General features: G+C 43.6%; 1 protein-coding gene across 2 annotated transcripts in view; it reads right to left on the bottom strand.

The window, feature by feature from the left end:
- Positions 1 to 3,645: 3,645 nt before the first annotated feature.
- Positions 3,646 to 27,366, bottom strand: part of LRRC7 (leucine rich repeat containing 7) — a 439,503-nt gene continuing 415,782 nt past the window's right edge. For both annotated transcript variants that reach the window (XM_038744743.1, XM_038744744.1), the window contains one exon: positions 3,646 to 4,227. In XM_038744743.1, coding sequence (XP_038600671.1) covers positions 4,120 to 4,227 — 108 coding nt within the window. In that variant the 3' untranslated portion in view covers positions 3,646 to 4,119. The remainder of the gene's footprint in view (positions 4,228 to 27,366) is intronic.

Raw genomic sequence — 27,366 nt, 5'->3', positions numbered from 1 at the left:
CTGAGAGGAAAAATCCTGCTGTGGACAGGTCTAGGCAAGTGAATTTGAACCGGGAGACTCTCCTTCCTTTCTAGGTGATGAAGGCACAAGCACAGGAGGGGCCAATCAGTATTTCCCCAACATCATCATTAACAGAGCACAATAAGAACTAGGCATTTTGACAGCAAGAAGCACTTGGTTTACAGCCCCACTTACCTGCATGCCTGCCCACTCTGTGATTCCCTCACCCAGTTGTCACCCAGGGCTTCTCTCCCGATGCCCATAATAGTGGCAAAAAACAGCTAAGGCCTCAGAGCAGCACAAATCGGTCAAGAAGGAACCAGATGCCAGAGAGAAGAGACAACTCAGTAAGCACACTGTGTTCCCCAGAAGGTTCAATTCTGCAAATAACGAACAGATTTCTGATAAAAATCAAACCGTTCTCTGCCTTTCTTCCTCTGGACATTTGGGGAAATTGCCAGTTGATTTTCACTTTGGCGCTTGTCGATAATCAGCCAAGACTTAATTTCTTCTACTATGCCCATTTCCTTCCCTGCCTTCCCCGGAATCAAAATCCCTAAATTATGATACAGACTGGGGTGAAGCCAAGGTAGAAAACTTTCCAGAGCAACACCAAATAAAGAGTGCCTCTATTTAATAATCTCCCTCCCTCCTCAATCTCTCTCCCAAGTGGTCTTTCTTTTCGGACGTCTGGCAGGTTTACTGAGGCACGAAGGTGACCACGTCTATTGACATGAGAATTCAAATTCTAAAAAGTTATGGACTTTGCTAGCTCGCATGATCTGGTTCCTGTTTAAAGGTGAAAGTGAATAAAGAATAACATACATGCAAGCATTGATATGAATCCCCCATAGGTGGTAGATTTACGGTTTAGGAGACTGGGATAGTTGAGTTTTACGAGGGTGTTTCCCATAAAGTTTTCTTGCAGTGGGTTTCCGGCCTTGTCAATGGTCTTCACAAACCCTTGGGCTGCAGGGATTCTCTTTGCCCTGCCCAATTTGCTCCCACCTGAGCCCCACTTTGCCAAGGATGCTCAGTGACATTCCCCTGGCCATTCTACCACCTTCTGCTGCTCTCCATATCAATAAGCTAATAGGCACTCAATAAATACCATTACTGCCACCACAGGAGTTCAAGGATTGCCCTGCAGCACATCCGTTCTGAGTTTCCCTCCAAACACAGCTTCCCATGGAAAACAAACACAACAGGATAAGGGAAGGAGACACTCTCCATAGGTCCACTTCCTTCCCACCCCTGACACCCATCCCTGGTTTCTTCGAGACCTCAGCCAGAACTGATTTTCACGGCAGCCTACTTGGCCAAGAAGCAAGAGCTACGGGGCCATACTCCAAGTCAGTGGGCTAACCCACTGGTCCTGCCAGTCCACTGACCAAATCCAACGTGTCTAAATTGACCAAAACCATTTCTTCAAAGTTTAGGAGCTATTTTGATTGGAAACGAAAGCACCTCATCAATTATTTCTTTTTATCAGCCAATCCAACTTTCCCCTCTGTATGCAAAACATCCTGAGATGGGAAATCATGAAATAACAGAATTTACTCGCTAAGTACTTTCCCACAAGACCAAGGCTCAAGGAACCCTTCGTAGAGTCATGCCCGGCACTCTCGGGCATAAGTGCCATGTCTACTGTAAAGAGCACAGTGCCGGGAGCATTGAGAAGACACGTCTTGGGAGTTTTCCAATAACTTTTCTTGTGGTATTAAGCGCTTATTATGTTTCAAACACTGTTCTAAGCACTGGAATAGGTACAAGCTACTTAGGATGGCCACAGTCCCTGTCCCTCATGGGGCTCAGAGTCTCAGTAGGGAGGAGAACAACCTTCATTTTACAGTTGAGGAGAGTCTTCTCTCAGGCCCGTGCTCTTTCCACTAGACCATGCTGCTTCCCTCACTTTGGTTCTCCAAAATCCCCACTGCTATGGGGCCGGTGGTGGGATCTGCCCATGTGATTTTGAAGAGACTCAGGGAGGGCTCCCAGAGAGAGACCTAAGGCCCCTTTCCTGTAGTCCAGCAGCTTTCTCAGGTGACAGATCCTTGCCTGCCATCATAAAAGAGGCTGCCCAGGAACAGAGGACTTGTTAGGCTGGAGTTTGGATGAAGGGCCTACCCTCAGGCTCGTAGAGACTACCACCCATGTTGGTGGTGGTTTCAACTACTTGTTTCTATACCTCTTCAATTGGTGTGATGGATTTGGTCAATGGAGTCAGGATCTGAACAGAGAGAGACCTCTTCCGCTGCTCTGGAAAGTGGGTAGCTCTCTCCAGAAGACCTGTCAACTGGAGTAGCCACTTCCTACTTTTGGTTGCCATGTTTTAACCACATTCAGTCTTAGCCTGGAGTCACGATGCCACCTCGGAATCAGAAATATAATGGTGTTTTGGCTCACCTGTGCAAAAAACAGACCTTTCTCTTAGAAATTGGGACAGGAGGCAACTTCTATTGCCAAGAGATAATATCGCTTCTCCAATGAGAGCTAGCTGTTTCAAAAGACGATTTTCTCACCAGGTCCGCAATTACAGTCAGCTTACAAATACTGTCTCTGGAGCTGCACCGAGGTGACTTTGTAATGCTAGTGCAATAACTCAAATACCTTAGCACAAGATAGTAGCAGAGAATATGTACCATCACATAACACAAAGAGTTGAATTGTGCCGTGATGATACGCATTTCACACACTACTAACTGCAAGAAAATTGTCTGGGACTTTCAAAGTCATTCCCGCTAATAATGGGTAAAAACCCAGTGAAATATTAAAGCAATTAAAAAGAGGTAATTTTATCACTTGGAATGCAAAATGGTTACAATTAAAAGGAAATCTGTTAACTTATTTTCTCTTCTGTCCTCCTCTTTAACGGTTACGGAAACCAAGATTTTCCATACCATCATTTGGGGAGGGGGGGAAAATTAGGATCTGGACCACAGAACTAACAATATTTAATACAATTTATTCGATAGCTATTTCTGTCTCCAAAGCCAGGCACTGAGATTGATTTTATGGTACTTTTTGACTTTCAGCTCTGGAAAAAAAACAATCTGAAGTTCAATATCTAAATACTAGAGTTTAAATATAGCTCCCACCAATCACTTGTTTCTAATAGTCTTTCTTGATGATGAATCTTCTTACACCCGATAGCTCATTAAATTGATTTAAATTAGATTTTTGCCACACACAAGAAAACGCTACATTAACAACTAAGGAAGTCACAGGGGCTACAATTTGTAATAAATGTAAAACTGAGAGAAATAAAAGTGAATTTTCCTGCCACCCATCACTCACTGCTTATATTTGTTGAGGAATTTAGCTATCTACAATAATCTAGCTCTCATTTCATAACTTTGCATGTATTGTCACCAACTGAAGGCTTTGAGTAAGTTCATTAATTTTGTCCTGACTAATTATAATCAGGTCCCAGAGATGAAAGACTAATTTATGAAATATTTCACTCTGTAGCGTGAGAATTTAGCATATTAATCAGGAACCAGATATAAACACCATATACCATATGTACAGTTAATTTCATAAGGCATTATCACATATTTTTATTGAAAAAGATTGAACATAGTAAAGTCTTACTTTTAAGATATATTTTCTTTCTCAATCAGAGGTGTTCTGTTTTATGAAAAATATTCCTTTTCTGTATAATTTTCTTTATATATGCCAACATATAACTTGTGCTAGAAATATTTTATGGGAATTACATTTCTCTGTATTTGGATTTCTATATAAAGGCATATACAATTTTGAGGCAGTGTTTCTGATGGACAGCAGAATCCTTACAGAACCTGTGTGTGCTTCCGTGCTCTGAAATTATATGAAATCCACTTGGAGAAGAAACTAATTTGATTTAAAAAAAAAAACCCAAAAACTGCACCAATGCACAGCCAGAGGCTGACAATTAAAACTGATACATAACCACATGAACATCATATTTATATAGGTAACATTTTTAAAGATGATCAGAACTAACATGTAGTTATCATACATTTGGCACTAATGTTTGCCATTGGTCCAGCAATTGGCAAAGTTTGTTTCCTATGTAGAAATTTATCTTTGAACATTAGGTCTGGCTAGACGTATTTTCGCTATTTATAAAAATATTTAGATGGTAAGCTCACGTTGAATAACTAGGTCTACTGTGTTCTGGAAACTCTTCAGTAGTAATACAGCCTTCTCATGTTCCATATGTACAAAACTGTGTCCATTCGCCTGTAACACACAAATGAAACAGGGGAATCAAAAAAATAACAATTCACGGATTAGACGTCGTTTTTACGCTGTCTAAGAGTCCGAGTCAAAGCAGGGCCAGGCCATTTCCACTAAGTCTGCTCTCTCTGACTTTTAGACAGGGAGTTGTCTTTGGCTTATCTAGGCTCAATAAGAGCGATAGATTACTAATTACCTCTCCACGATTATCCTTGGTGTTTTAAATGCAACAATTCCACTGGGATGTCTCTTGGGAAAAAGAGAGCGAGTCGCTCTCTCTTCAACAGTCTGAAAGCAACAGCGTAAGTTCCCACGGGCCATTATTTCTGGATTTACTGGTACTAATGCAGAAGGTGCTTATGGGCCATTTAAAATTCTTACATTTATATTGTTTTCATTAAAATACAATATGATACAATGCAATATTCAAAATTACTTTTTTCAAATACTCTCTGGCTTAAGGCATCCATATGTTGAAAGCAACAACGATCCCCAGACCACTGTTTTTTCTGGATTTCCTTCAGCCAGATTCTCCCCTCAGAGTTCAGGAATAAGGATAAGAGTCTCTCTCTGGGCTGGCTGCCACCTGAAGCCATATCGCTTGCTTGTTTTTATTTGTTTTTTGCTTTTGTTAATTTGATAAGTGCTTCCCATGTACCAGGCACTGGACTAAGTGCTGGGGTAGATACAAGTGAATCATGTTGGACGCAGTCCATGTTCCATTCATTCATTCCATTCAATCATATTTACTGAGCACTTACTTTGTGCAGAGCAGTATGCTAAGCGCTTGGGAGAGTACGATATAACAATAAATAGATACATTCCCTGCCCACAACAAGTTTACAGTCTAGAGAAAGGGAGGCAGATATTAATATAAGAAGTAAATTACAGACATGTACATAATCGCTGTGGGGTTGGGAGGGGGAAAGAACAAAGGGAGCAAGTCAGGGTGATGCAGAAGGGAGTGGGAAAACAGGAAAAGGGAGGCTTAGTCAGAAAAAGCCTCTTGGAGGAGATAAGGCTTTGAAGGCGGGGAGAGTAATTGTCTGTCAGATTTGAGGAGGGAGGACATTTCAGGCCAGAGGCAGGACGTGGGCCAGGGGTCGGCAGCAAGATAGACGAGATCGAGGCCCAGTGTCCCGAGCCATGGGGCTTGTAGTCTAGGAAGGAGGTAGTAGGATTTAATTCCCACTTTACAGATGAGATAACTGAGGTATAGCAAAGTTAAGTAACTTGCCCAAGGTCATACAGCAGACAAGTGTATGTTCACCTCCTCCAGGAGGCCTTCCCAGACTAAGCCCCCCTTTTCCTCAGCTTCCCCTCCGCATCGTCCTGACTCGCTCCTTTTGCTCTACTCCACCTCCCCGCCCCACAGCACTTGTGTATATATGTACATATCTATAATTCTATTTATATTGATGCCTGTTTGTTTTGACGTGTATATAGCTAAAATTCTATTTATTTATAGTGATGCTATTTCCTGTTTGTTTTGATGTCTGTCTCCTCCTTCTAGACTGTGAGCCCATTGTGGGCAGGGATTGTATCTGTTGCTGAACTGTACTTTCCAAGTGCTGAGTACAGTGCCCTGCACACAGTAAGCGCTCAATAAATACAACTGAATGAATGAATGAAAGTGGTGGTACCAGAATTAGAACCCAGGTCCTTCTGGCCTGTGATCTATCCACTAGGCTATCCTGCTTCCACGTTTGCTATAGGGTTTTCTCTCCTCTGCCTCCAAACGCTGTAACATGGGAGTAGGCAAGAGATTTCTAGTACCCTGACAGGTCCTGCTGACTCCTTCCAACTGTCTCGACTGCAGGGAATGTGTGTTATATTGTACTCTTCCAAGCGCTTAGTACAGTGCTCTGCCCACAGTAAGCGCTTGAAAAATGCAATTGAATGAATGAATGAATTTCCCATTCTGAACTACCAATCAGCTTTGCTCCCACCTTTTAGGGAGAGTGGTAGTCTCCCCAATCCTTCCCCCTCACTTCTCTTCAAGAAGACCCTGATCTCTGATATTCAAATGTCTGATGAACTTATAGTTGAAGGTTAACATGATAAAGCTATGCTACTGTCTTCTACCTCAGCGCTTACTACAGCACTTGGCACAAAGTAAGTGCTTAACAAATACCACGGTTATTATTGCAAAGAAAAGAGAAGCAGTCTTACCTAGTGGAAAGAGCATAGGACTGGGAGTCAGAAGACCTGGGTTCTAATCCTGGCCCCAACTATTAGTCTGCTTGGTGACCTTGGGCAAATCACTTCATTCCTCTGTATCAGCCTCCTCTACTGTATCAGCCTTCTCTCCAATCTCCCATCCTCCTGTCCCTCCCCTCTTCAATCCATACTTCATGCCGCTGCCCAGACTGTCTTTGTCCAGAAACGCTCTGGGCATGTTACTCCCCTTCTCAAAAATCTCCAGTGGCTACCAATCAACCTACGCATCAGGCAGAAACTCCTCACCCTGGGCTTCAAGGCTGTCCATCACCTCACCCCCTCCTACCTCACCTTCCTTCTCGCCTTCTCCAGCCCAGCCCGCACCCTCCGCTCCTCTGCTGCTAATCTCCTCACCGTGCCTCGCTCTCGCCTGTCCCACGGTCGACCCCCGGCCCACGTCATCCCCCTGGCCTGGAATGCCCTCCCTCCCCACATCCGCCAAGTTAGCTCTCGTCCTCCCTACAAGGCCCTACTGAGAGATCACCTCCTCCAGGAGGCCTTCCCAGACTGAGCCCCCTCCTTCCTCTCCCCCTCCTCCCCCTCTCCATCCCCCCAGCCTTACCTCCTTCCCTTCCCCACAGCACCTGCATATATGTATATATGTTTGTACATATTTATTACTCTATTTATTTCTTTATTTATTTTACTTGTACATATTCTCTTTATTTTATTCTGTTAATGTTTTGTTTTGTTCTCTGTCTCCCCCTTCTAGACTGTGAGCCCACTGTTGGGTAGGGACCGCCTCTATATGTTGCCAACTTGTACTTCCCAAGCGCTTAGTACAGTGCTCTGCACACAGTAAGCGCTCAATAAATACGATTGAATGAATTAATGAATTCCTCTCTGCCTCAATTTCTTCATCTCCGAAACGGGGATAAGATACCTGTTCTTCCCACCTCACAACCTTAGAATGCGAACCTCATGTGGGATATGGACTGTGGCAGATCTGACTGTATTACATCTGCCCCGGGGCTTGGCATACGTAGTACAGATTAAACAAATATCACACATTATTATTATTATTGAAACCATACCACATTTACCAAGATATTAATGCACCATAAATGAAGTCAGTCCATCTCTCAACACCTCCCAGCCAAAAAAAAAAAAAAGAAGCAGCAAAAGAGGCTGGCTAAAAACTTCTTTGTAATCATCCTGCTGTTTCACAGCAGCAGAGGGTATCTTGGAATATAGGAAGCCCTGCTCAGCTTCATTTTTCAACTTTCAGTGATAGGAAAAACTCAGGCCCATTATGGGTGGCTTGTAGTTCTTTCCAGTACACAATGGGGTGGAATAGAGAGCTGACCATGTGACAGAGCCTATGTTTCTGACTGCAGTTCTCATCTCTCCTGGGACCTTGAGGATGTGGCTTATCTCCTCCGCCCATCACTCATTCAATCGTATTTATTGCGAGTTTACTGTGTGCAGAGCACAATACCAAGGGCAAAATGCAAACTGGGAGGATGTGATGGAGGAATGATCCTTGGTTTTTATTCCGTGGCCATTTTCTGATTACAAGGTATTTTCCAGTTAAATGACCATATCGCCCTGAAAATACAGGGAGTTCTTTAGGAGGGTGGTTTGAGCACCAAAATGACAAAGACCCAACTTGCAGTCATGATTTCAGTCAAAACTGATTCCCCCCGCAGCAAACCATGGCTGGCCAGCACCCTCATGGAGATCATAATCATCATCATCATCATCAATCGTATTTATTGAGCGCTTACTATGTGCAGAGCACTGTACTAAGCGCTTGGGAAGTACAAATTGGCTCGTGATTAAGGTGGCCATTGTCTGCCCTCACGGATACCAGATCGTGCAACAGAGATGAAGTCAGTCCATCTCTCAACACCTCTCAGCAAAAGAAAACAAAAAGAAGCATCATCATCAATCGTATTTAGTGAGCGCTTACTGTGTGCAGAGCACTGTACTAAGCGCTTGGGAAGTACGAGTTGGCAACATATAGAGACAGTCCCTACCCAACAGTGGGCAGAAGAAGATGAAGCAAAAGAGGCTGGTTAAAAACTTTAGAATCATCCTGCTATTTCACAGCAGCAGAGGGTGTCTTGGAATGGGTACACAGCACAATGAAAGGATGCCATAAATGCCATTTTGCAAAAGTTCATCTGAGCCCCCTCAAACCTAGAATGTGCACTCCCTCTCCTATTCCAGAATCATTGGATTTCCCTTCTAGGGCCAATTAAACATGTACGTCGCTACTAATCCATGGAACTTGACTGTAGGACCCAGTCATATTATCAAATGAAGATAATAGATGGAGAGGCGTGTTATTGTTGTGGGTGGGGAAAATGTGTCTACCAACTCTGTTATTTTGTATCTCCCAAGCGCTTAGTATAGTAGTACAGTATAGGGGAAGTAGTGTGGCTCAGTGGAAAAAGCATGGGCTTTGGAGTCAGAGGTCAGGGGTTCAAATCCTGGCTCCGCCAATTGTCAGCTGTGTGACTTTGGGCAAGTCACTTAATTTCTCTGTGCCTCAGTTACCTCATCTGTAAAATGGGGATGAAGACTGTGAGCCCCCATAGGACAACCTATTCACCTTGTAACCTCCCCCGTGCTTAGAACAGTGCTTTGCACATAGTCCCCCTTTTAGACTGTGAGCCCACTGTTGGGTAGGGACTGTCTCTATATGTTGCCAACTTGTACTTCCCAAGCACTTAGTAAAGTGCTCTGCACACAGTAAGCGCTCAATAAATATGATTGATGATGATGATGATGAAGTGCTTAATAAATGCCATTATTATTATTCTTATTATTATTACTCTGTCCACAGGAAGCACTCACTAAATTCATTCATTAGATTGTATTTATTGAGCACTTACTGTGTGCAGAACACTGTACTAAGTGCTTACTAAATACTATTGATTGATTGGTTGATTCCATATCAGACAGGGGACGGACCAGATGAATACTTTTCGGTTTTCTGGTTGGATACCTTACTCTGGGGTCCCAACTCCACTGAAGCAAGAGGCTTCTTTCTCCCTCCCCTTCCATTCTGTTCCATGTTCCCTGGGATGCTGGAAGTTTTGGGGAGGGGATGAAGTTGGGATGGAGAGGAAAGGAAACAAGTATCTGCAATGTCTATCTCAATAATAATAATACTTATTAAGTGCTTCCTATGTGTCAAGCACTCTTCGAAGCACTGAGGTAGATACAAGTTAATTAATTAATTCAATCATATTTAGTAAATCAGGTTGGACATGGTCCCTGTTTGACAAAGGGCTCACACTCTTAATCCCCATTTTACAGATGCAGTAACTGAGGCCCACAGAAATGAAGTGACTTGCCCAAGGTCATACATCAGACATGTGGCGGAGCTGGGATTAGAATCCAGGTCTTTCTGACTCTCAGGCCTGTAATCTAGCTACCAAGCCATGCTGCCCTTCCAAACCAGAGAGGAACAGAATTGGATTTGAGGATAGATTAACAGTCAAACCAAATTAAATATAATGTTCCAGTCTTCAACAAAATGAAATACCCAACATACTTTCAGCCCACTCGAATGGCCGTCATCATATGTGGTAGAGAACTGGGTTTTATCGTTTCCATCCAATCTTATATCACCTCCGCAAACCACAACTCCCTAGTTCCTGGGACAATAATTGTTGATATAAAAGCTCGGAGGGGTCTCATTCACCTTAGAGATATCAAGTAGAAGCCACCATAGCAACCGTCTACTGTAATTGGTAGTCACATGAAGCGTCTCTGCCGAAGGCTACAAATTCAGGCCACCCTTTTCAGATTTATTATGCTCTGGGTTTTAGAGGGGCAGAAACAACTGAGTGACTTTAATCATTTTGCATAAATTTCACCAACGGTGTCAAGTCCACTACAGGAAATGACACCACTGGCAGTAGTATCTTTGAGGGCAAAACACTACAACGTGCTGTTCAGTTAATGGGCTTATTGTATTTAATTTCCTTCATGATGATTTAAAAAATACTGGAATCTGACATTGATTTGCCACTCTAATTTGCTTTCATAACGTGTCTCGGACTTCTGGGAAAAGTAATTCTTCGGCCGTGGTTTTACCTAACAAGGTCTCCAGTTGACATTTCCTTTGCTCTAATAAAATGAGGTTGTAATGTTTTCTCTCAAGAGCTGCTACAAGACTGTTTCACTATTAAACCTGAACTGTATTCTCTGCAGATTTATATGTTATTTGCAAAGCCGTGAGTCATAGCCAAATTACCTCAATTGAGGCCATTCCTAAGATATTCACGGAAGCTAATATTTGGTTCTCTGGGAGAATCAGCAAAAAAACGCAAAGTTTTCCATTTTAATTATAGCCCCAACTCTTCACTCAATTTAGTTTGGTTAGATTGGGTGCTCTTCTCCTACGTAGGAGTCTTTGGTAGGAACAGGGATTCCTATGGAGAATAAAAATGATGAGAGTTTCTTCTGTCACTTCCAAGGATTAACCTTATATTTAGGAGCCTCAGGAGTTCCGTGAATCTCTATAAGGGCTCATAATCATCAAATTAAAACAGAACAATTTAAAAATAATTGCTCATACATAGCATCCCAGCTCTTTATGGCTATAGAGTCTGTGGGAATTTGGGTTTGATTAGTTTTGACAATTGTCAGTCCAGCCCATCAGTCGGTGGTATTTATTGAGCACTTACTGTGTGCAGAGCCCTGAACTGAGTGCTTGGGAGAATACAATATAACAGAGTTGGTAGACACGTTCCTTGAGTGCAAGGATTTTATAAAGTAATAGCTGTGGAAACCCCTAAACATCAAGATACAAGATAATCAGGTTGGACTCAGTCCTTGCCCCATGTAGGCTCACAGTCTTAATCCTCATTTTACAGATGAGGGAAATGAGGCACAGGGAAGTTAAGTGACTTGCCCAACATCACACAGCACATTAATAGCAGAGCAGAGATTAGAACCCACGACCTAGTGGGTCCCTTCTCAAAAATATTCCTGCCTAGAGCTAGACTGTGAGCCCACTGTTGGGCAGGGACTGTCTCTATATGTTGCCAATTTGTACTTCCCAAGCGCTTAGTACAGTGCTCTGCACACAGTAAGCGCTCAATAAATACGATTGATGATGATGATCACCTGAGGACTAATTCTCAGCCATCGTTTTGGGCACTTAGGTTCTTCTTGTCTTCCATCGAGTTATATCCAGTTCTCTAAAATGCCCGGTTCTGGTAGGAATGACTTTTTTTTTCACAGGTCGGCGGGGTGCTTCCACTGAAATCAAAATTGGATTTCAGCTCAGAAACAGCGCCAATTCTAGGTTGAAAATTTGTTATAAAAAGACTGGCCTGATACTTGCATTTTGATATTGCAATCCACCATTCTGGGAAGGCTACTCCCCAGAGCGTGGGAAATGACAGCCGGAGAGAACCCTCATTTTCTCTTGTTATCTATACTTCTGCTTCAGCGTCCCATGGGACAGTCCCTGTGTCAACACCTAGTTCTCCTTCTCAAAGATGGATGGGCATTAATAATAATAATAATAATAATAATGATGGTATTTGTTAAGCACTTACTATGTACAAAGCACTGTTCTAAGCGCTGGAGCATTCTCCATTCTAAGCATTCTCACCAATCCCGACGTTAAGAACAACCTGCACTGTGGTACTCTGGGTGTCCAATGCCACAGGCATGTACACACACACATATGCAGAGAAACTCCTTCTTCCAACACTGCATCACACACAGTGGAACCCAAATAGGCTGGCATTGTCAGGCAAATGCTTCCAAGTGCAAATGCCATCTTGCTAAATCATATAATGAAAACACAAGTTCAGGCAGAACTGATAATTTATTGGTGTGATGAGGACTATCACTCCAAAATTGCTTTTTTTCAGCCCTAGTCTTCCTCGCAGTTAATGACATCATCACAGGGGTTATTACTGAATATAAAGGGTGACTATATCCCAGTGGACAGAGTATAGGACTGGGAGTCGGAAGGACCTGGGTTTTAATCCTGGCTCCACCACTTGTCTGCTGTGTGACCTTGGACAAATCACTTCACTTCTCTGGGCCTCGGTTACCTCAAATGTAAAATGGGGATGAAGACTGTGAGACCCGTTTGGGACAGGGACTGTGTCCACGCTGATTAGCTTGTATCTACCTTATCACTTAGAACAGTGCTTGACATATATCATCATCATCATCAAACGTATTTATTGAGCGCTTACTATGTGCAGAGCACTGTACTAAGCGCTTGGGAAGTACAAATTGGCAACATATAGAGAAAGTCCCTACCCAACAGTGGGCTCACAGTCTAAAAGGGGGAGACTTAGCGCTTAACAAATACTAATGTTATTATTATTATAATTGTTATTATTATCCCAGCTCTGCCACTGACCTATTGTGTGGCCTTGGTCAAGTCCCTTAACCTCTCTGAGTTTACTTCCTCATCTGTAAAATGGGGATATGATGCTTGCTTTCCCCATTTTTTAGATTTTTGAGGCCAATGTGGAACAGGATCTGTACTTGAACTGTTTATCTGTATCTAACCAGTGCTTACTACAGTGCTTTGGCACATAGAGAACAATTTAATAGTAGAGAAGCAATTCTTAGACAGGCAGAGAAGCCTATGGGGGGATGTAGCTCAGTGGTAGCCCACTGTTGGGTAGGGACTGTCTCTATATGTTGCCAACTTGTACTTCCCAAGCGCTTAGTACAGCGCTCTGCACACAGTAAGCACTCAGTAAATACGATTGATTGATTGATTGATTGGTAGTGCGCATGCTTTGCATGCATGAAGCCCTGGGTTTGATCCCCAGCATCTCCACTGGTTTTTAACATTAACCAAAGCTTTAGAATTAAAGAGTTCGCGTCCCACAAAGGGTTGTGCTCTGCACACAGTAAGCGCTCAATAAATACGATTGATTGATTGATTGATTGGTAGTGCGCATGATTTGCATGTACGAGGCCCTGGGTTCGATCCTCAGCATCTCCACTGGTTTTGAACATTAACCAAAGCTTTAGAATTAAAGAGTTCGCGTCCCACAAAGGGTTGTGCTCTGACAAAATATCATTAGAGAAGCAGCATGGCTCAGTGGAAAAGAGCCCGGGCTTTGGAGTCAGAGGTCAGGGGTTCAAATCCCGGCTCTGCCAATTGTCAGCTGTGTGACTTTGGGCAAGTCACTCAACTTCTCTGGGCCTCAGTTACCTCATCTGTAAAATGGGGATTAAGACTGTGAGCCCCCCATGGGACAACTTGATCACTTTGTAACCTCCCCAGCACTTAGAACAGTGCTTTGCACGTAGAAAGTGCTTAATAAATGCCATTATTATTAACATCATAATTACAAGTCCTCTAAACTGTAAATCCGTTGTGGTCAGGGAAAATGTCTAACCAATTCTGTACTTTCCCAAGCGCTCAGTAGAGTGTATTGCACACAGTAAGCACTCAATAAATACCATCAATACCACGTTACAATATAAAATACTGAGAAACGGCATGGCCGAGTGGAAAGAACAAACGGCCTGGGAGTCAGAGGATCTGGATTCTAATCTCAGCCCTGCCACCTGTTTGCGGTGTTATCTTGGGCAAGCCACTTCCCTTCTCTGGGCCTCGGTTTCCTCATCGGTTTCCTCACAGAGAAGCAGCCTGGCTCAGTGGAAAGAGCCCGGGCTTTGGAGTCAGAGGTCGTGGGTTCAAATCCCCGCTCTGCCAATTGTCAGCTGTGTGACTTTGGGCAAGTCACTTAACTTCTCTGGGCCTCAGTTACCTCATCTGTAAAATGGGGATTAAGACTGTGAGCCCTATGTGGGACAACCTGATCACCTTGTAACCTCTCTAGCGCATAGAAGAGTGCATTGCACATAGTAAGCGCTTAATAAATGCCATTATTATTATTATCTTTAAATGCGGATTTAATCCTCCTCCCTCCTACTTAGACTGTGAGTTCCATGTGAGTACCTTTTATCTACACCAGCACTTAATACAGTGCTTGGCACATAATAAGCACTTAACCAATACAAGAATTTACTGAGTGCTTTCTGTGTGCAGGGCACTCTACTGGGCGCTTAGGAGAATTTAATATAGTGTGCCAAGATGAACTCTCCTGCTGAACCACTTTGTTTTTCTCCCTTCTTCCATCTATAAGTCATTTTGTGTCTGTTTTCCCACAAGACTGGACAAACTTTGATTCCAGGGATCGTGTCTTCTAAATCTGAGAAGCAGCGTGGCTCAGTAGGAAAGAGCCCGGGCTTTGGAGTCAGAGGTCATGGGTTCAAATCCCGGCTCCTCCAACTGTCAGCTGTGTGACTTTGGGCAAGTCACTTAACTTCTCTGTGCCTCAGTTACCTCATCTGGAAAATGGGGATTAAATCTGTGAGCCCCACGAGGGACAACCTGATCACCTTGTAACCTCCACAGCGCTTGGAACAGTGCTTTGCACATAGTAAGCGCTTAATAAATGCCATTAAAAAAAAAATCTAATGGAATCTCTCAATGATGGAATAGAAGCAGATAATAATGAATGATAAGGATTCAGATAGGAACTGGGTTCAAATCCCGGCTCTCCCACTTGCCTGTTGGGTAGAGCCCCGAGAGCCAGAGATCATAATCCCAGCTGTTCTACTTGTCTGCCGTATGACTTTGGACAAGTCATTAACTTCATCATCATCATCATCATCATCATCAATCGTATTTATTGAGCGCTTACTGTGTGCAGAGCACTGTACTAAGCACTTGGGAAGTACAATTTGGCGACATATAGAGACAGTCCCTACCCAACAGTGGGCTCACAGTCTAAAACGGGGAGACAGAGAAAAAAACCAAACATACTAACAAAATAACATAAATAGAATAGATATGTACAAGTAAAATAAATAGATAAATAGAGTAATAAATATGTACAAACATATATACATATATACAGGTGCTGTGGGGAAGGGAAGGAGGTAAGATGGGGGGATGGAGAGGGGGACGAGGGGGAGAGGAAGAAAGGGGCTCAGTCTGGGAAGGCCTCCCAACTTCTTTGGGCCTCAGTTTCCTCCCCTGTAAAATGAGGATTAAATACCTGTTCTCCCTCCTACTTAGACTGTGAGCTTTTTTGGGGACTGGGTCTGGGCCCTAACTGCTTATCTATCCCAGGGCTTAGTATAGAGCTTGGCACTAAGTCAAAATACCACAATTATCATTTTTTAAAAATAATAATGATGGTACTTGTTAAGCACTTACTATGTGCCAAGCACTGTTCTAAACACTGGGTTAGATACAAGGTAATAGAGGTTGTCCCACGTGGGGCTCACAGTGTTAATCCCCATTTTACAGATGAGGTAACTGAGGCACAGAGAAGTTAAGTGACTTACAACCTCTGACTTCTATGCTCTTTCTACTAAGCCACACTGCTTCTTTTATGGTATTTCTTACGTGCTTACTATGTGTCAGGCGCTGCGATAGATATAAAGTAATCAGGTTGGACATACTCTATTTCCCACGTGGGGCTAACAGTATTACTCTCCATTTTACAGATGAGGGAACCGAGGCACAGAGAAGCGATTTATCCGTGTTGATGGTGATGATGGTATTTATTAAGCGCTTACTATGTGCAAAGCACTGTCCTAGGCGCTGGTGTGGTTACAAGGTGAACGGGTTGTCCTACGGGGGGGCTCACAGTCTTAATCCCCATTTTACAGATGCGGTAACTGAGGCCCAGAGAAGTTAAGAGAAGCAGCGTGGCTCAGGGGAAAGAGCCCGGACTTTGGAGTCAGAGGTCATGGGTTCAAATCCCGGCTCCACCACTTGTGAGCTATGTGACTTTGGTCAAGTCACTTAACTTCTCTGTGCCTCAGTTATCTCATCTGGAAAATGGGGATTAAGTCTGTGAGCCCCACATGGGACAACTTGATTACCTTGTATCTACCCCAGCGCTTAGACCAGTGCTTTGCAAATAGTAAGCGCTTAATAAATGCCATAATAATTATTATTATTATGTGACTTGCCCACAGTCACACAGCTGACAATTGGCAGAGCTGGGATTTGAACCTACGACCTCTTACTCCAAAGCCCGTGCTCTTTCCACTGAGCCATGCTGCAGCGTGGTGCTGTGGAAAGAGCTCGAGCTTTGGAGTCAGAGGTCATGGGTTCAAATTCCGGCTCCGCCAACTGTCAGCTGTGTGACTTTGGGCAAGTCACTTCACTTCTCTGGGCCTCAGTTACCGCATCTGTAAAACAGGGAGTAAGACTGTGAGCCCCCACCATGGGACGACCTGATCATCTTGTAACCTCCCCAGCGCTTAGTACAGTGATTTGCACATAGTAAGAGCTTAATAAATGCCATCATTATTATTATTATTATTATTATTCCGTGTTCACCCAACAGGCAAGTGGTAGAGCCGGAATTTGAACCCAGGTCCTATCTGAATCCTTATCATTATTATCTGCCTTTAAATGAGGCAATCACTCTCTGAGTTAGCGCAATGTAGTTTAGCATCGGCAAAACACCAACCCTTCAATCAGTTGTTGCCTGCAGGTCCTCAATCCTGAGACGGAGGCTCATCCGTTATCACCATCAATATCATCCTCGTACTTCCTGGCGGAGGAGTACAGTGCTCTGCGCATAGTTAGCGCCTAATAAATATCCTCGATTGATTCTATTTATTTTATTTTGTTAGTATGTTTGGTTTTGTTCTCTGTCTCCCCCTTTTAGACTGTGAGCCCACTGTTGGGTAGGGATTGTCTCTATATGTTGCCGACTTGTACTTCCCAAGCACTTAGTACAGTGCTCTGCACACAGTAAGTGCTCAATAAATACAATTGATTGATTGATTGATCTGTGACCGGTGGGCATTTGATATTCGCCCCCCACTCTCAACCCCACAACACTGTACTTCCCAAGCGCTTAGTAAAGTGCTCTGCACACAGTAAGCGCTCAATAAATATGATTGAATGAATGAATGAATGTACATATTGTTAAACTGTATATTATAGATTATTTGTTTATATTAGTGTCTGTCTCATAGGACACTATAGGACACTATGTGTCCCATAGGGCACATAGTAAGCGCTCAATGAATACGATTGATGATGATGTCTCCCCCATCTAAACTGGAAACTTTTGGGCAGGGAACATGTTGGCCAATTCCGCTGTGCTCTCAAGAAATTGGTACAGTGCTCTGCGCACAGTAAGCGCTCAACAAATAGCATTGATGGTGATGATGAAATACCCTCTGAAGCCAACTAAATTTAGCATGGCTAAATCGGGCGAGCACTGCAGCTTTTTGTCCCTTACCTTCTGCTCTTTAACAGGTTTTTTTTTAATGGTATTTGTTAAGTGCTTACTGGAGTAGGAACAAGCTAATTAGGTTGGACAAAGTACCTGTCCCATATGGGGCTCAGTCTAAATAGGAGGGAGAATAGGAAAACTGAGGCACAGAGAAGTTAAGTGATTTCCCCAAAGTCACACAGCAAGAAATGGCAAAGCCAGGATCAGAACCCAGGTCGTCATCATCATCATCATCAATCGTATTTATTGAGTGCTTACTGTGTGCAGAGCACTGTACTAAGCGCTTGGGAAGTACAAATTGGCAACATATAGAGACAGTACCTACCCAACAGTGGGCTCACAGTCTAAGAGGGGGAGACAGAGAACAAAACCAAACATACTAACAAAATAAAATAAATAGAATAGATATGTACAAGTAAAATAAATAAATAAATATATAGAGTAATAAATATGTACAAACATATATCCATATATACAGGTGCTGTGGGGAAGGGAAGGAGGTAAGATGGGGGGGATGGAGAGGGGGATGAGGGGTCCTCCAGGCTCGTGCTCTTCCCACTAGGTCATGCTTTTCATGGTGTAACAAAAGAGTGTGAAAAATAAAGAGGTGCTAACCAGTCTAGCTATGGAGGCTCACGTTGTAATTTATTTCTAACTGCCTGTCAATTTAACCCGTATTTCAGATTAAAGAGGTGCGGCCTGGTCTTCTATCCTAGGAGAAGCAGCGTGGCTCAATGGAAAGAGCCCGGGCTTTGGAGTCAGGGGTCATGGGTTCAAATCCCGGCTCTGCCAACTGTCAGCTGTGTGACTTTGGGCAAGTCACTTAACTTCTCTGTGGCTCAATGACCTCATCTGCAAAATGAGGATGAAGACTGTGAGCCCCCCGTGGGACAACCTGATCACCTTGCATCCTCCCCAGCGTTTAGAACAGTGCTTTGCACATAGTAAGCCCTTAATAAATGCCATTATTATTATTACTATTATTATTATCAGTATAGGTAAGGCAGAGGCACACTGACTTCCTATCATTTCTAGAACAAGGAACAATTTGGGGAAATTGTTTCATGGAGGATGAAACATTTTCAAGATTCAAACTGTCAGGTGGGTCTGTGCAATGAAGAGTTGACGTGTTCCCTGCTGATCCCACCCCTTTTCTTCACTTTTGGACTATGTCTCACTTCACAGTAGATGAGAGAAAGTTAAAAACCTAATTTCTGGCTGGGCAGGGCACACTGTGTTTTCTACAATTTTTTAAAGTAAATTAATAGAAAGCTGGTTTAATCTTTCTTGACCTGTGGCCCACTTATTGACAGCCCTTAATGCACTAAAGATTGTCACTGCAAGGGGATGCAGAATTACATTTTCTACACTCTCCTGCCTACAGACTCAGAGGCCAGGTAGAATGAATGAAGCTATGAAGGGATGTGGACAAGAAACAGTATTTCCCAATGGGTGGAGCCCAGGATTTGGTGTCAGGAGACCTGGGTTCTAATCCCAGCCAAACCACTGGAAAAGTCACAACTTCTCTGATCCTCATTTTTCTCATCTGTAAATACCTGTTTTCCCTTCCCTTCAACTGTGAGCTCCATTTGGGACAGAGATTAATAATAATAACGGCATTTGTCAAGCAGTTACAATGAGCAAAGCACTGTTCTACGCGCTGGGGAGGATACAAGGTGATCAGGTTGTCCCACATGGGGCTCACAGTCTTAATCCCCATTTTACAAATGAGGTAACAGGCTCAGAGAAATTGTGACTTGCCCAAGGTCACACTGCAGACATATGGGGGAGCCAGGATTAGAACCCATGACCTCTGACTCCCAAGCCTATGCTCTTTCCACTGAGCCACACTGCTTCTTTGTGTCCTATCTGTTTATTCCATATCTTAGTACAGTGTTTGGCATATCCTAAGCACTTAACAAATACCTTATTTCTAAGGGAACACAAAGCACTAAGCCTGTTTCCCTGCCTCCTGGCAAAGAGGTAGCTAAACTAGACACATAGGTGCACCTCAATTTAAATTCCATGCAACTCAAATCTTCTCCATTATCAGGCTTAGGGATTCTTTCTCATCACCACCAAATAATACTTATAAGAGGCCTTAGTTTGCTGGCAATTCGATCAAACAGTTGGACATTCTTGTCTGCCAAACAACTCAATTCTCTATGAATTGATCAGTGAAAGAGCTAAAGGATATGGGATTTCAGGTTGGTAAGGACACATGGTTTGCAAACCGAGTCTCAGGAAGCTACAAGTTCAAGCTTTTCTCATCGTCAAAGCCAGGGCCAACACTTGGCTTCTGTAAATTCACAGTAACCCCTGCTCAAAAATTCATGTTGAATCAAACACTCCGCGGAGGGGTGGGATTGTGGGGAGGCTTGAAGAGAGGCCAAAACAGGGCTTGCTTAAATGGCAGCAAAACATGCCTTTTCTTAAATCATTGGCAAGTCTGTATGTTCAAAATTAATTTTAAATTATGGATCGATATGTGTCTTTATGCATTTTAAAATGATACACATATCCTTGTCTTCTATTTTAATACCATCACCAAGCAGAAACAATTGCTTGATTACATCTGAGGGTATATCGTTTATATCTTTTGTGGGTTTTTTATCACAATTTATTTTATTCCCTCCCACTCCTTGCCCGGGGGGAGGGGGGAAATGAATTGCCTTAAGGCAGCAAAGAAATGGGGTTTGGTGTGTTTGTGTGTGCGGGGATGGGGGATGGTGGGGGGAGGAATGGAGAGGCAGCAACTGTGCACGGCCAATAATGATAATGGTATTTGTTAAGCACTTACTGTGTATCAAGCACTGTTCTTAGCACTGGGGTAGATACAAGCTAATCAGGTTGGACAGAGTCCCTGTCCCACAGGGGACTCACAGTCTTAGAGAAGTAGCAGGGTTTACTGTACAGAGCATGAGTCTGGGAGTCAGAAGGTCATGGGTTCTAATTTCGGCTCCGCAACTTTCATTCATTAATTCAATTGTATTTATTGAGCGCTGACTGTGTGCAGAGCACTGTACCAAGCGCTTGGGAAGTCCAAGTTGGCAACATATAGAGACGGTCCCTACCCAACAGTGGGCTCACAGGCTAGAAGGGGGAGACAGAGAACAAAACCAAACATATTAACAAAATAAAATAAATAGAATATGTACAAATAAAATAAATAAATACATAGAGTAATAAATACGTACAATCATATACACATATATACAGGTATACGTTTGGTAAGGTTGTTTGCTGTACGACCTTGGATAAGTCATTTTACTTTGTGCCTCAGTTCCCTCATCTGTAAAATGGGGATTAAGACTGTGGGCTTTACACAGGACAGGGACTGTGTCCACTCCAATTTGCCTGTATCCACCCCAGGGCTTAGAACAGTGCCTGGCACATAGTAAGCACTTAACAAATACTCTTATTATTAATAATAATAATAATGATGGTATTTGTTAAGCACTTACTATGTGCAAAGCACTGTTCTAAGCGCTGGGGGGATACAAGGTGATCAGGTTGTCCCACGTGGGGCTCACAGTCGTAATACCCATTTTACAGATGAGGGAACTGAGGCACAGAGAAGTTAAGTGATTTGCCCAAAGTCACACAGCTGGCAATTGGTGGAGCCGGGATTTGAACCTATGACCTCTGACTCCAAAGCCCGGCCTCTTTCCACTGAGCCATGCTGCTTCTCTAATAATAATAATAATAATAATTATTATTAATCATTATTATTATTATTATGCTGCCCAACAAATCCTATTGATTATAAGGTACAAGGAAGTAGGCTGAGGCTAACTTGGGGAGGCTTAGGAGGATGATGATGATGATGATGATGACGACGGCATTTGTTAAGCGCTTGCTATGTGCAAAGCACTGTTCTAAGTGCTGAAGGGATACAAGGTGATCAGGTTGTCCCATGTGGGGCTCACAGTCTTCATCCCCATTTTACAGATGAGGGAACTGAGGCTCAGAGAAGTTAAGTGACTTGCCCAAGGTCACACAGCAGGCATGTGGCGGAGCCGGGATTGACACCCGTCTACTTGTTTCATTTTGTTGTCTGTCTCCCCCTTCTAGACTGCGAGCCTGTTGTTGGGTAGGGACCGTCTCTGTGGCTCAGAGGAAAGAGGTCGGGCTTTGGAGTCAGGGTTCAAATCCCGGCTCCACCAATTGTCAGCTGTGTGACTCTGGGCAAGTCACTTCACCTCTCTGGGCCTCAGTGACCTCATCCGCAAAATGGGGATGAAGACTGACCCCCCCCCCCGTGGGACATCTCACACCATCGCATGCAAGAGGCCTCCAAGAGGCCTTCCCTGATTAAGCCCTGATTTTCTCTTCTCGTGTTTACTTCTGCATCGCACTCGCATTTGGACTTGCTCCCTCTATTCATCCCTCCCTCAGCCCCATAGATATCCGCAATTAACCTATATTAATTCTCGTCTCCCCCTCTAGATTGTAAGATCACTACTGTGGCTGGGGAACGTGTCTACCAACTCTGTCATATTGTTACATTTTACTCTCTCAAGTGCTTAGTACAGTGCTCTGCACACAGTAAGCACTCAATAAATATGATTGATTGACTGAGGTGGTAGTTTCTGATGATGACGGTGATGATGATGATGTATAATTGTATTTGTTAAGCTCTTACTATGTGCCAGGCACTGGGGTGAATACAAGCAGGTTGGGTTGGATAGTCCTTGTTCCTAGTAGGGCTCACAGACTTAATCTCCATATTACAGATGAGGTAACTGAGGCCAAGAGAAGTGAAATGACTTGCTCAAGGTCACACAGCAGACAAGCAGCAGAGTCTGGATTAGAACCCAGGTCCTTCTGACTCCAAGGCCTGTGCTCTCTCCACTAAGCCATGTAGCCAATCAATCGATACTATTTATTGAGGGACTGTTCTGTGCAAAGCTCTGTACTAAGAGCTAGAGAAGGTAGAGTTTGAAACAAACCTTATCCTCCAGGATTTACAATCTAGTGGGGAGAAGGAACAATTCTTTGGTAAAAGCCTCCTGGAGGAGGTGGGTTTTCAGAAAGGCTTCAACGATGAGGAGAGCGGTGGTCTGGTGGATTTGAAAGAAGGGTGGATTCCAGGCAGGAGGAAGGGGTTTGAAGTGGAAGAGAGGAAAGCATGATTCCCCTCCGCCCCCACCCCAACTTTGGTCCTTTCTAAACCCTGAAGCCCTGACAATTATCCCCACTGAGAAAAATTAGTCAGTCAGTCAGTCCATGGCATTTATTGAGCACTTACTGTGTGCAGGACACTGTACTAAGAGCTTTGGAGAGTACAATAGAGCAATATAACGGACATATTCTCTGCCCACAAGGAGCTTACAGTCTAGAGGGGGAGACAGCTATTAATATCATCATCATCATCATCAATCGTATTTATTGAGCGCTTACTATGTGCAGAGCACTGCACTAAGCGCTTGGGAGGTACAAATTGGCAACATATAGAGACAGCCCCTACCCAACATTGGGCTCACAGTCTAAAAGGGGGAGACAGAGAACAAAACCAAACATACTAACAAAATAAAATAAATAGAATAGATATGTACAAGTAAAATAAATAAATAAATATGTACAAACATATATACATATATACAATATGAATAAATAAATAAATGACAGATAGATATATAAGTGCTGTGGGGCTGGGAAGGGGGATGAATAAAGGGAGCAAGTCAGAGAGATGGAAAAAGGAGTGGGAGAAGAGGAAAAGAGGGATTAGTCACGGAATATCTCTTGGAAGAGACGTGCCTTCAGTTGGAGGTGGAAGAGATGAAAGCAAGATCTTCCCCCTGCCCTTCTGTCCTTCCTAAACCCTGAAGCCCTGACAGTCGCCCCCAGTGAGGAAAGTAAAAGGGAGGATCATGGTTCCTTGCTCCTCCTCCGACAATATCTGACCGGGAATCACTGTTAGACTTTGCCTTACTGTCTGGTAAGCAGTTTTTCTGGTGATTAGCTTTTAATGGGATTTTTGAGTTTTTTTCTGATACAGTGCTGAGATAGCAGCATGCATCTTCCAGCACTGCTTAAAATTCGAACTCGCAGTTAAAGCTTATTAACCCTTGAAAATGAAATAGTTCCCCAAGTAACACATTCTTTTAGACTGTGAGCCCACTGTTGGGTAGGGACTGTCTCTATATGTTGCCAATTTGTACTTCCCAAGCGCTTAGTACAGTGCTCTGCACATAGTAAACGCTCAATAAATACGATTGATGATGAAGATTCTGTCGAGTTTATTACCGTACTAGCCCGGTGATCTGCGGTACGCTGTTTACCCTGTTCTACACACTTGAAAAATGAGTCCTCGAATCCGTAGCCCAAGTTCATAATGGGACACTAGAGAAGCAGCATGGCCTAGTGGATAGAGCACGGGCCTGGGGGTCAGAAGGATCTGGGATCTAATCCAGGCTCTGCCACTTGTCAGCTGGGTGCCTTGGGCAAGTTACTTCACTTCTCTGTGCCTCAGTTAACTCATCTGAAAAATGGGGATGAAGACTGTGTTCAACCTGATTAGCTTGTATCTACCCCAGGGCGTAGTACAGTGTCTGGCACATAGGAAGCTCTTAACAAATACCATAAAAACAAAACACAAACAAAAAACACCCCATTAAGGCTGCATGTTTTAACCTTGTTAAAAGTTTCTAGCTTTGAAGTTTTGTTCTGTTCTGTTCTGGTCTCCTCTCTATCAGTGCACAGTCACTGGACGCTCCAACAAGGAGGATATTTTATTAAAGAAACAATCATGCAACTGGGGATCTTTTCATATATTGCTCAGAGAATTAAGATTAGGACAGTGATAAGTCAATCAATCTATCCCGGCTCTGCCACATGTCTGTTGTGTGACCTTGGGCAGGTCACTTAACTTCTCTGAGCCTCAGTTATCTCATCTGTAAAATGGGGATTAAGACTGTGAGCCCCACGTGGGACAACTTGATCACCTTGTATCCCCCCCCAGCGCTTAGAACAGTGCTCTGCACATAGTAAGCACTTAACAAATGCCATTATTATTATTATTATTATTATTATCAATCAGTAGTATTTATTCAGCACATACTATGTGCAGAAGATTGTTCTAAATGCCTGGAAGAGTACAAAACAAAGTGGGTAGACACATTCCCTGCACACAAGGTGAAGCAGTGTGGCCCTAGAAGATGGAGCACAGGCCTGGAAATCAGAAGGACATGAGTTCTAATCCCAGCTCTGCTACTTGTTTGTTGTGTGACCTTGGGCAAGTCACTTCACTTCTCTACCTCAGTTACCTCATCTGCAAAATGGGGATTAAGATTGTGAGCTCTGTGTGTCCAACCTGATTAGCTTGTACCAACCCCAGTGTTTAGTGCAGTGCCCGGCACATAATAAGCACTTAACAAATACCATTTTTTAAAAAAGGATCTTGCAGTCTTGAGAGAGACAGATGTTAAAATAAATTATGGGTAGGTACATAAGTGGTGTGGGGCTACTATGAAGTGTGTAAGTGGCGCAGAAGGGAGAGGGAGTAGAGAAAATGAAGGCTTAGGGAAGAAATCTTGGATGAGATGTGATTTTAGTGAGGCTTTGAAGGTGGGGAGAGTGATGGTCTGTCATATAAAGGGGGAAGGGAGTTCTAGGACAGAAGGAGGACATGGGTGAGGGACAGGTCAATGGTGAGATAGATGAGATCTAAATGCAGTGCGTAAGTTAGCATTAAAGGAGCCAAGCGTGTGGGCTGGGTTGCAAAAGCCCACTGTTGGGTAGGGACCATCTCTGTATGTTGCCAACTTGTACTTCCCAAGCGCTTAGTACAGTGCTCTGCACACAGTAAGCGCTCAATAAATACGATCGAATGAATGACTGAAGTAAGGTAGTAGGGGGAGACCTACTGTTTGATGAGGAGGTGGATGGGGCAACCACTGGAAGTTCTTGAGGAGTGGGGAGGCGTGTACTGAATTTTTTTTAGAAAAATGATCTGGGCAGCCTAGTGAAGTATGGACTGGAGAGGGGAGAGGCAGGGAGATTATGAAAGAGGCTGATGGTGGAGTCGAGGAGGGATATAAGTGCTTGAATCAGCATGGTTGCAGTTTGGAGATTCATTCATTCAATCGTATTTGAGCGCTTACTGTGTGCAGAGCACTGTACTAAGAGCTTGGGAAGTACAAGTAGGCAACATATAGAGACGGTCCCTACCCAACAACGGGCTCCCAGTCTAGAAGGGGGAGACAGACAAAGGGAAAGGTGGATTCTAGAGATATTGTGAAGGAAGAACAGGATTATGTGACAGATGGAACACTGGATGAGAGATAAGTAGAGACAGGGAAAATAGTGGTGTTGTCTACAGTAAGGGAAAAAACACAGGGCAGACGGGGTTTGGGTGGGAAGATGAATTCTTTTTTGGACATGTTACGTTTGAGGTATTAGCAGAACAACCAAGTAGAGTTGTCCTGAAGGTAGGAGGAAATGCAAGACTGCAGAGGAGAGGGGTCAGGGCTGCAGAGGTAGAATTTAGGAATCACTAGCATAAAGAGAGATGGCAGTTGAATCTGTGGGAGTTGGAATGGATCTAAAGGAGTGGATATAGATGAGGAATGAAAGGGGACCCAGAAATGAACCTTGAGGGGCTCCAGCAGTTAGAGAGTGGGGAGCAGAGGCGGAGCCTCTGAGAGATAGGAGGGAAACCAGGAGAGGACAGTGTTGAAGATGGAGAGAACTATGGTCTGGCCTATTCTCACCCCAATTCTTAAAGCCAATGTTTTGCCACGTTGTATATATATGGCCAAAGGGAGATCCTGGTAACCAGAATGCCGGTCATACTGGTTATACAATTTTGACTTTTGGAAAAGGACGAACTCCAAGAGAATTGAACCAAAATCAGTATTAGTGTTGCTGCCCCTTAGTTGGTTAATGTTCCTAAGCGGAGGGGGTGGTCCACAGTGTCAAAGACATCTAAAACCTGGGAGCATAATAAAGGAGAAGCAGGACTGTCTTGAACCCAGGCCTGGGTGTCAGAAGACCCGGGCTCTAATCCCAGCAGCTCTACTACATGGTTACCGTGTGACAAATATTTAATCTTCATTTTACAGATGAGGAAACTGAGGCATAGAGAAGTTAAGTGGCTTTGCCCAAAGTTGTGCAGAATTGTATAATCAGCTTGACAGACATTCTGGTTACCAGGATCTCCCTTTGACTTTAGGTACAGCATGGTAAAACATTGGCTTTCAGGGATTGGAGTGAGAATGGGTCAGACCACAGTTATCTCTATCTTCCAAGCCCTTCTAAGTAATAGTAATAAAAGTAATTGTGTTAAGCGCTTACTGTATGCCAGGCACTATACTAAACGGTGGGGTGGATGGATACAAGCAAAGTGGGTTGGACACAGTCCATGTCCCATATGGGGCTCACAGTCTTAATCTCCATTTTACAGCTGAGGTAACTGAGGCACAGAGAAGTTAAGTGACTTCTCCAAGGCCACACAGCAGACAAGCCAGCATGGTCTACCAGGATCAAGGGGCTGGGATTAGAACCCAGGTCCTTCTGACTCCCAGGCACATGCTCTATTGACTAGGCCATGCTGCTTCTCTGAAAACACACTTCCTCCAGGAGACCTTCCATGATTACATTTCCATTTTTTTCAGGTACTATCCAAGCATGTACTGTGTACCCATAAGCAACTGTAGCCCTTCAAAATGCATTCCCTTCCTTATTCGTTGAGTACTCA

Source organism: Tachyglossus aculeatus, chromosome 4 (assembly GCF_015852505.1).
Source record: "Tachyglossus aculeatus isolate mTacAcu1 chromosome 4, mTacAcu1.pri, whole genome shotgun sequence".
In the NCBI taxonomy this organism is placed as follows: domain Eukaryota; kingdom Metazoa; phylum Chordata; class Mammalia; order Monotremata; family Tachyglossidae; genus Tachyglossus; species Tachyglossus aculeatus.
The sequence above is the reverse complement of the archived record's forward strand: the minus strand, read 5'-3'. Positions and strand labels throughout refer to the sequence as shown.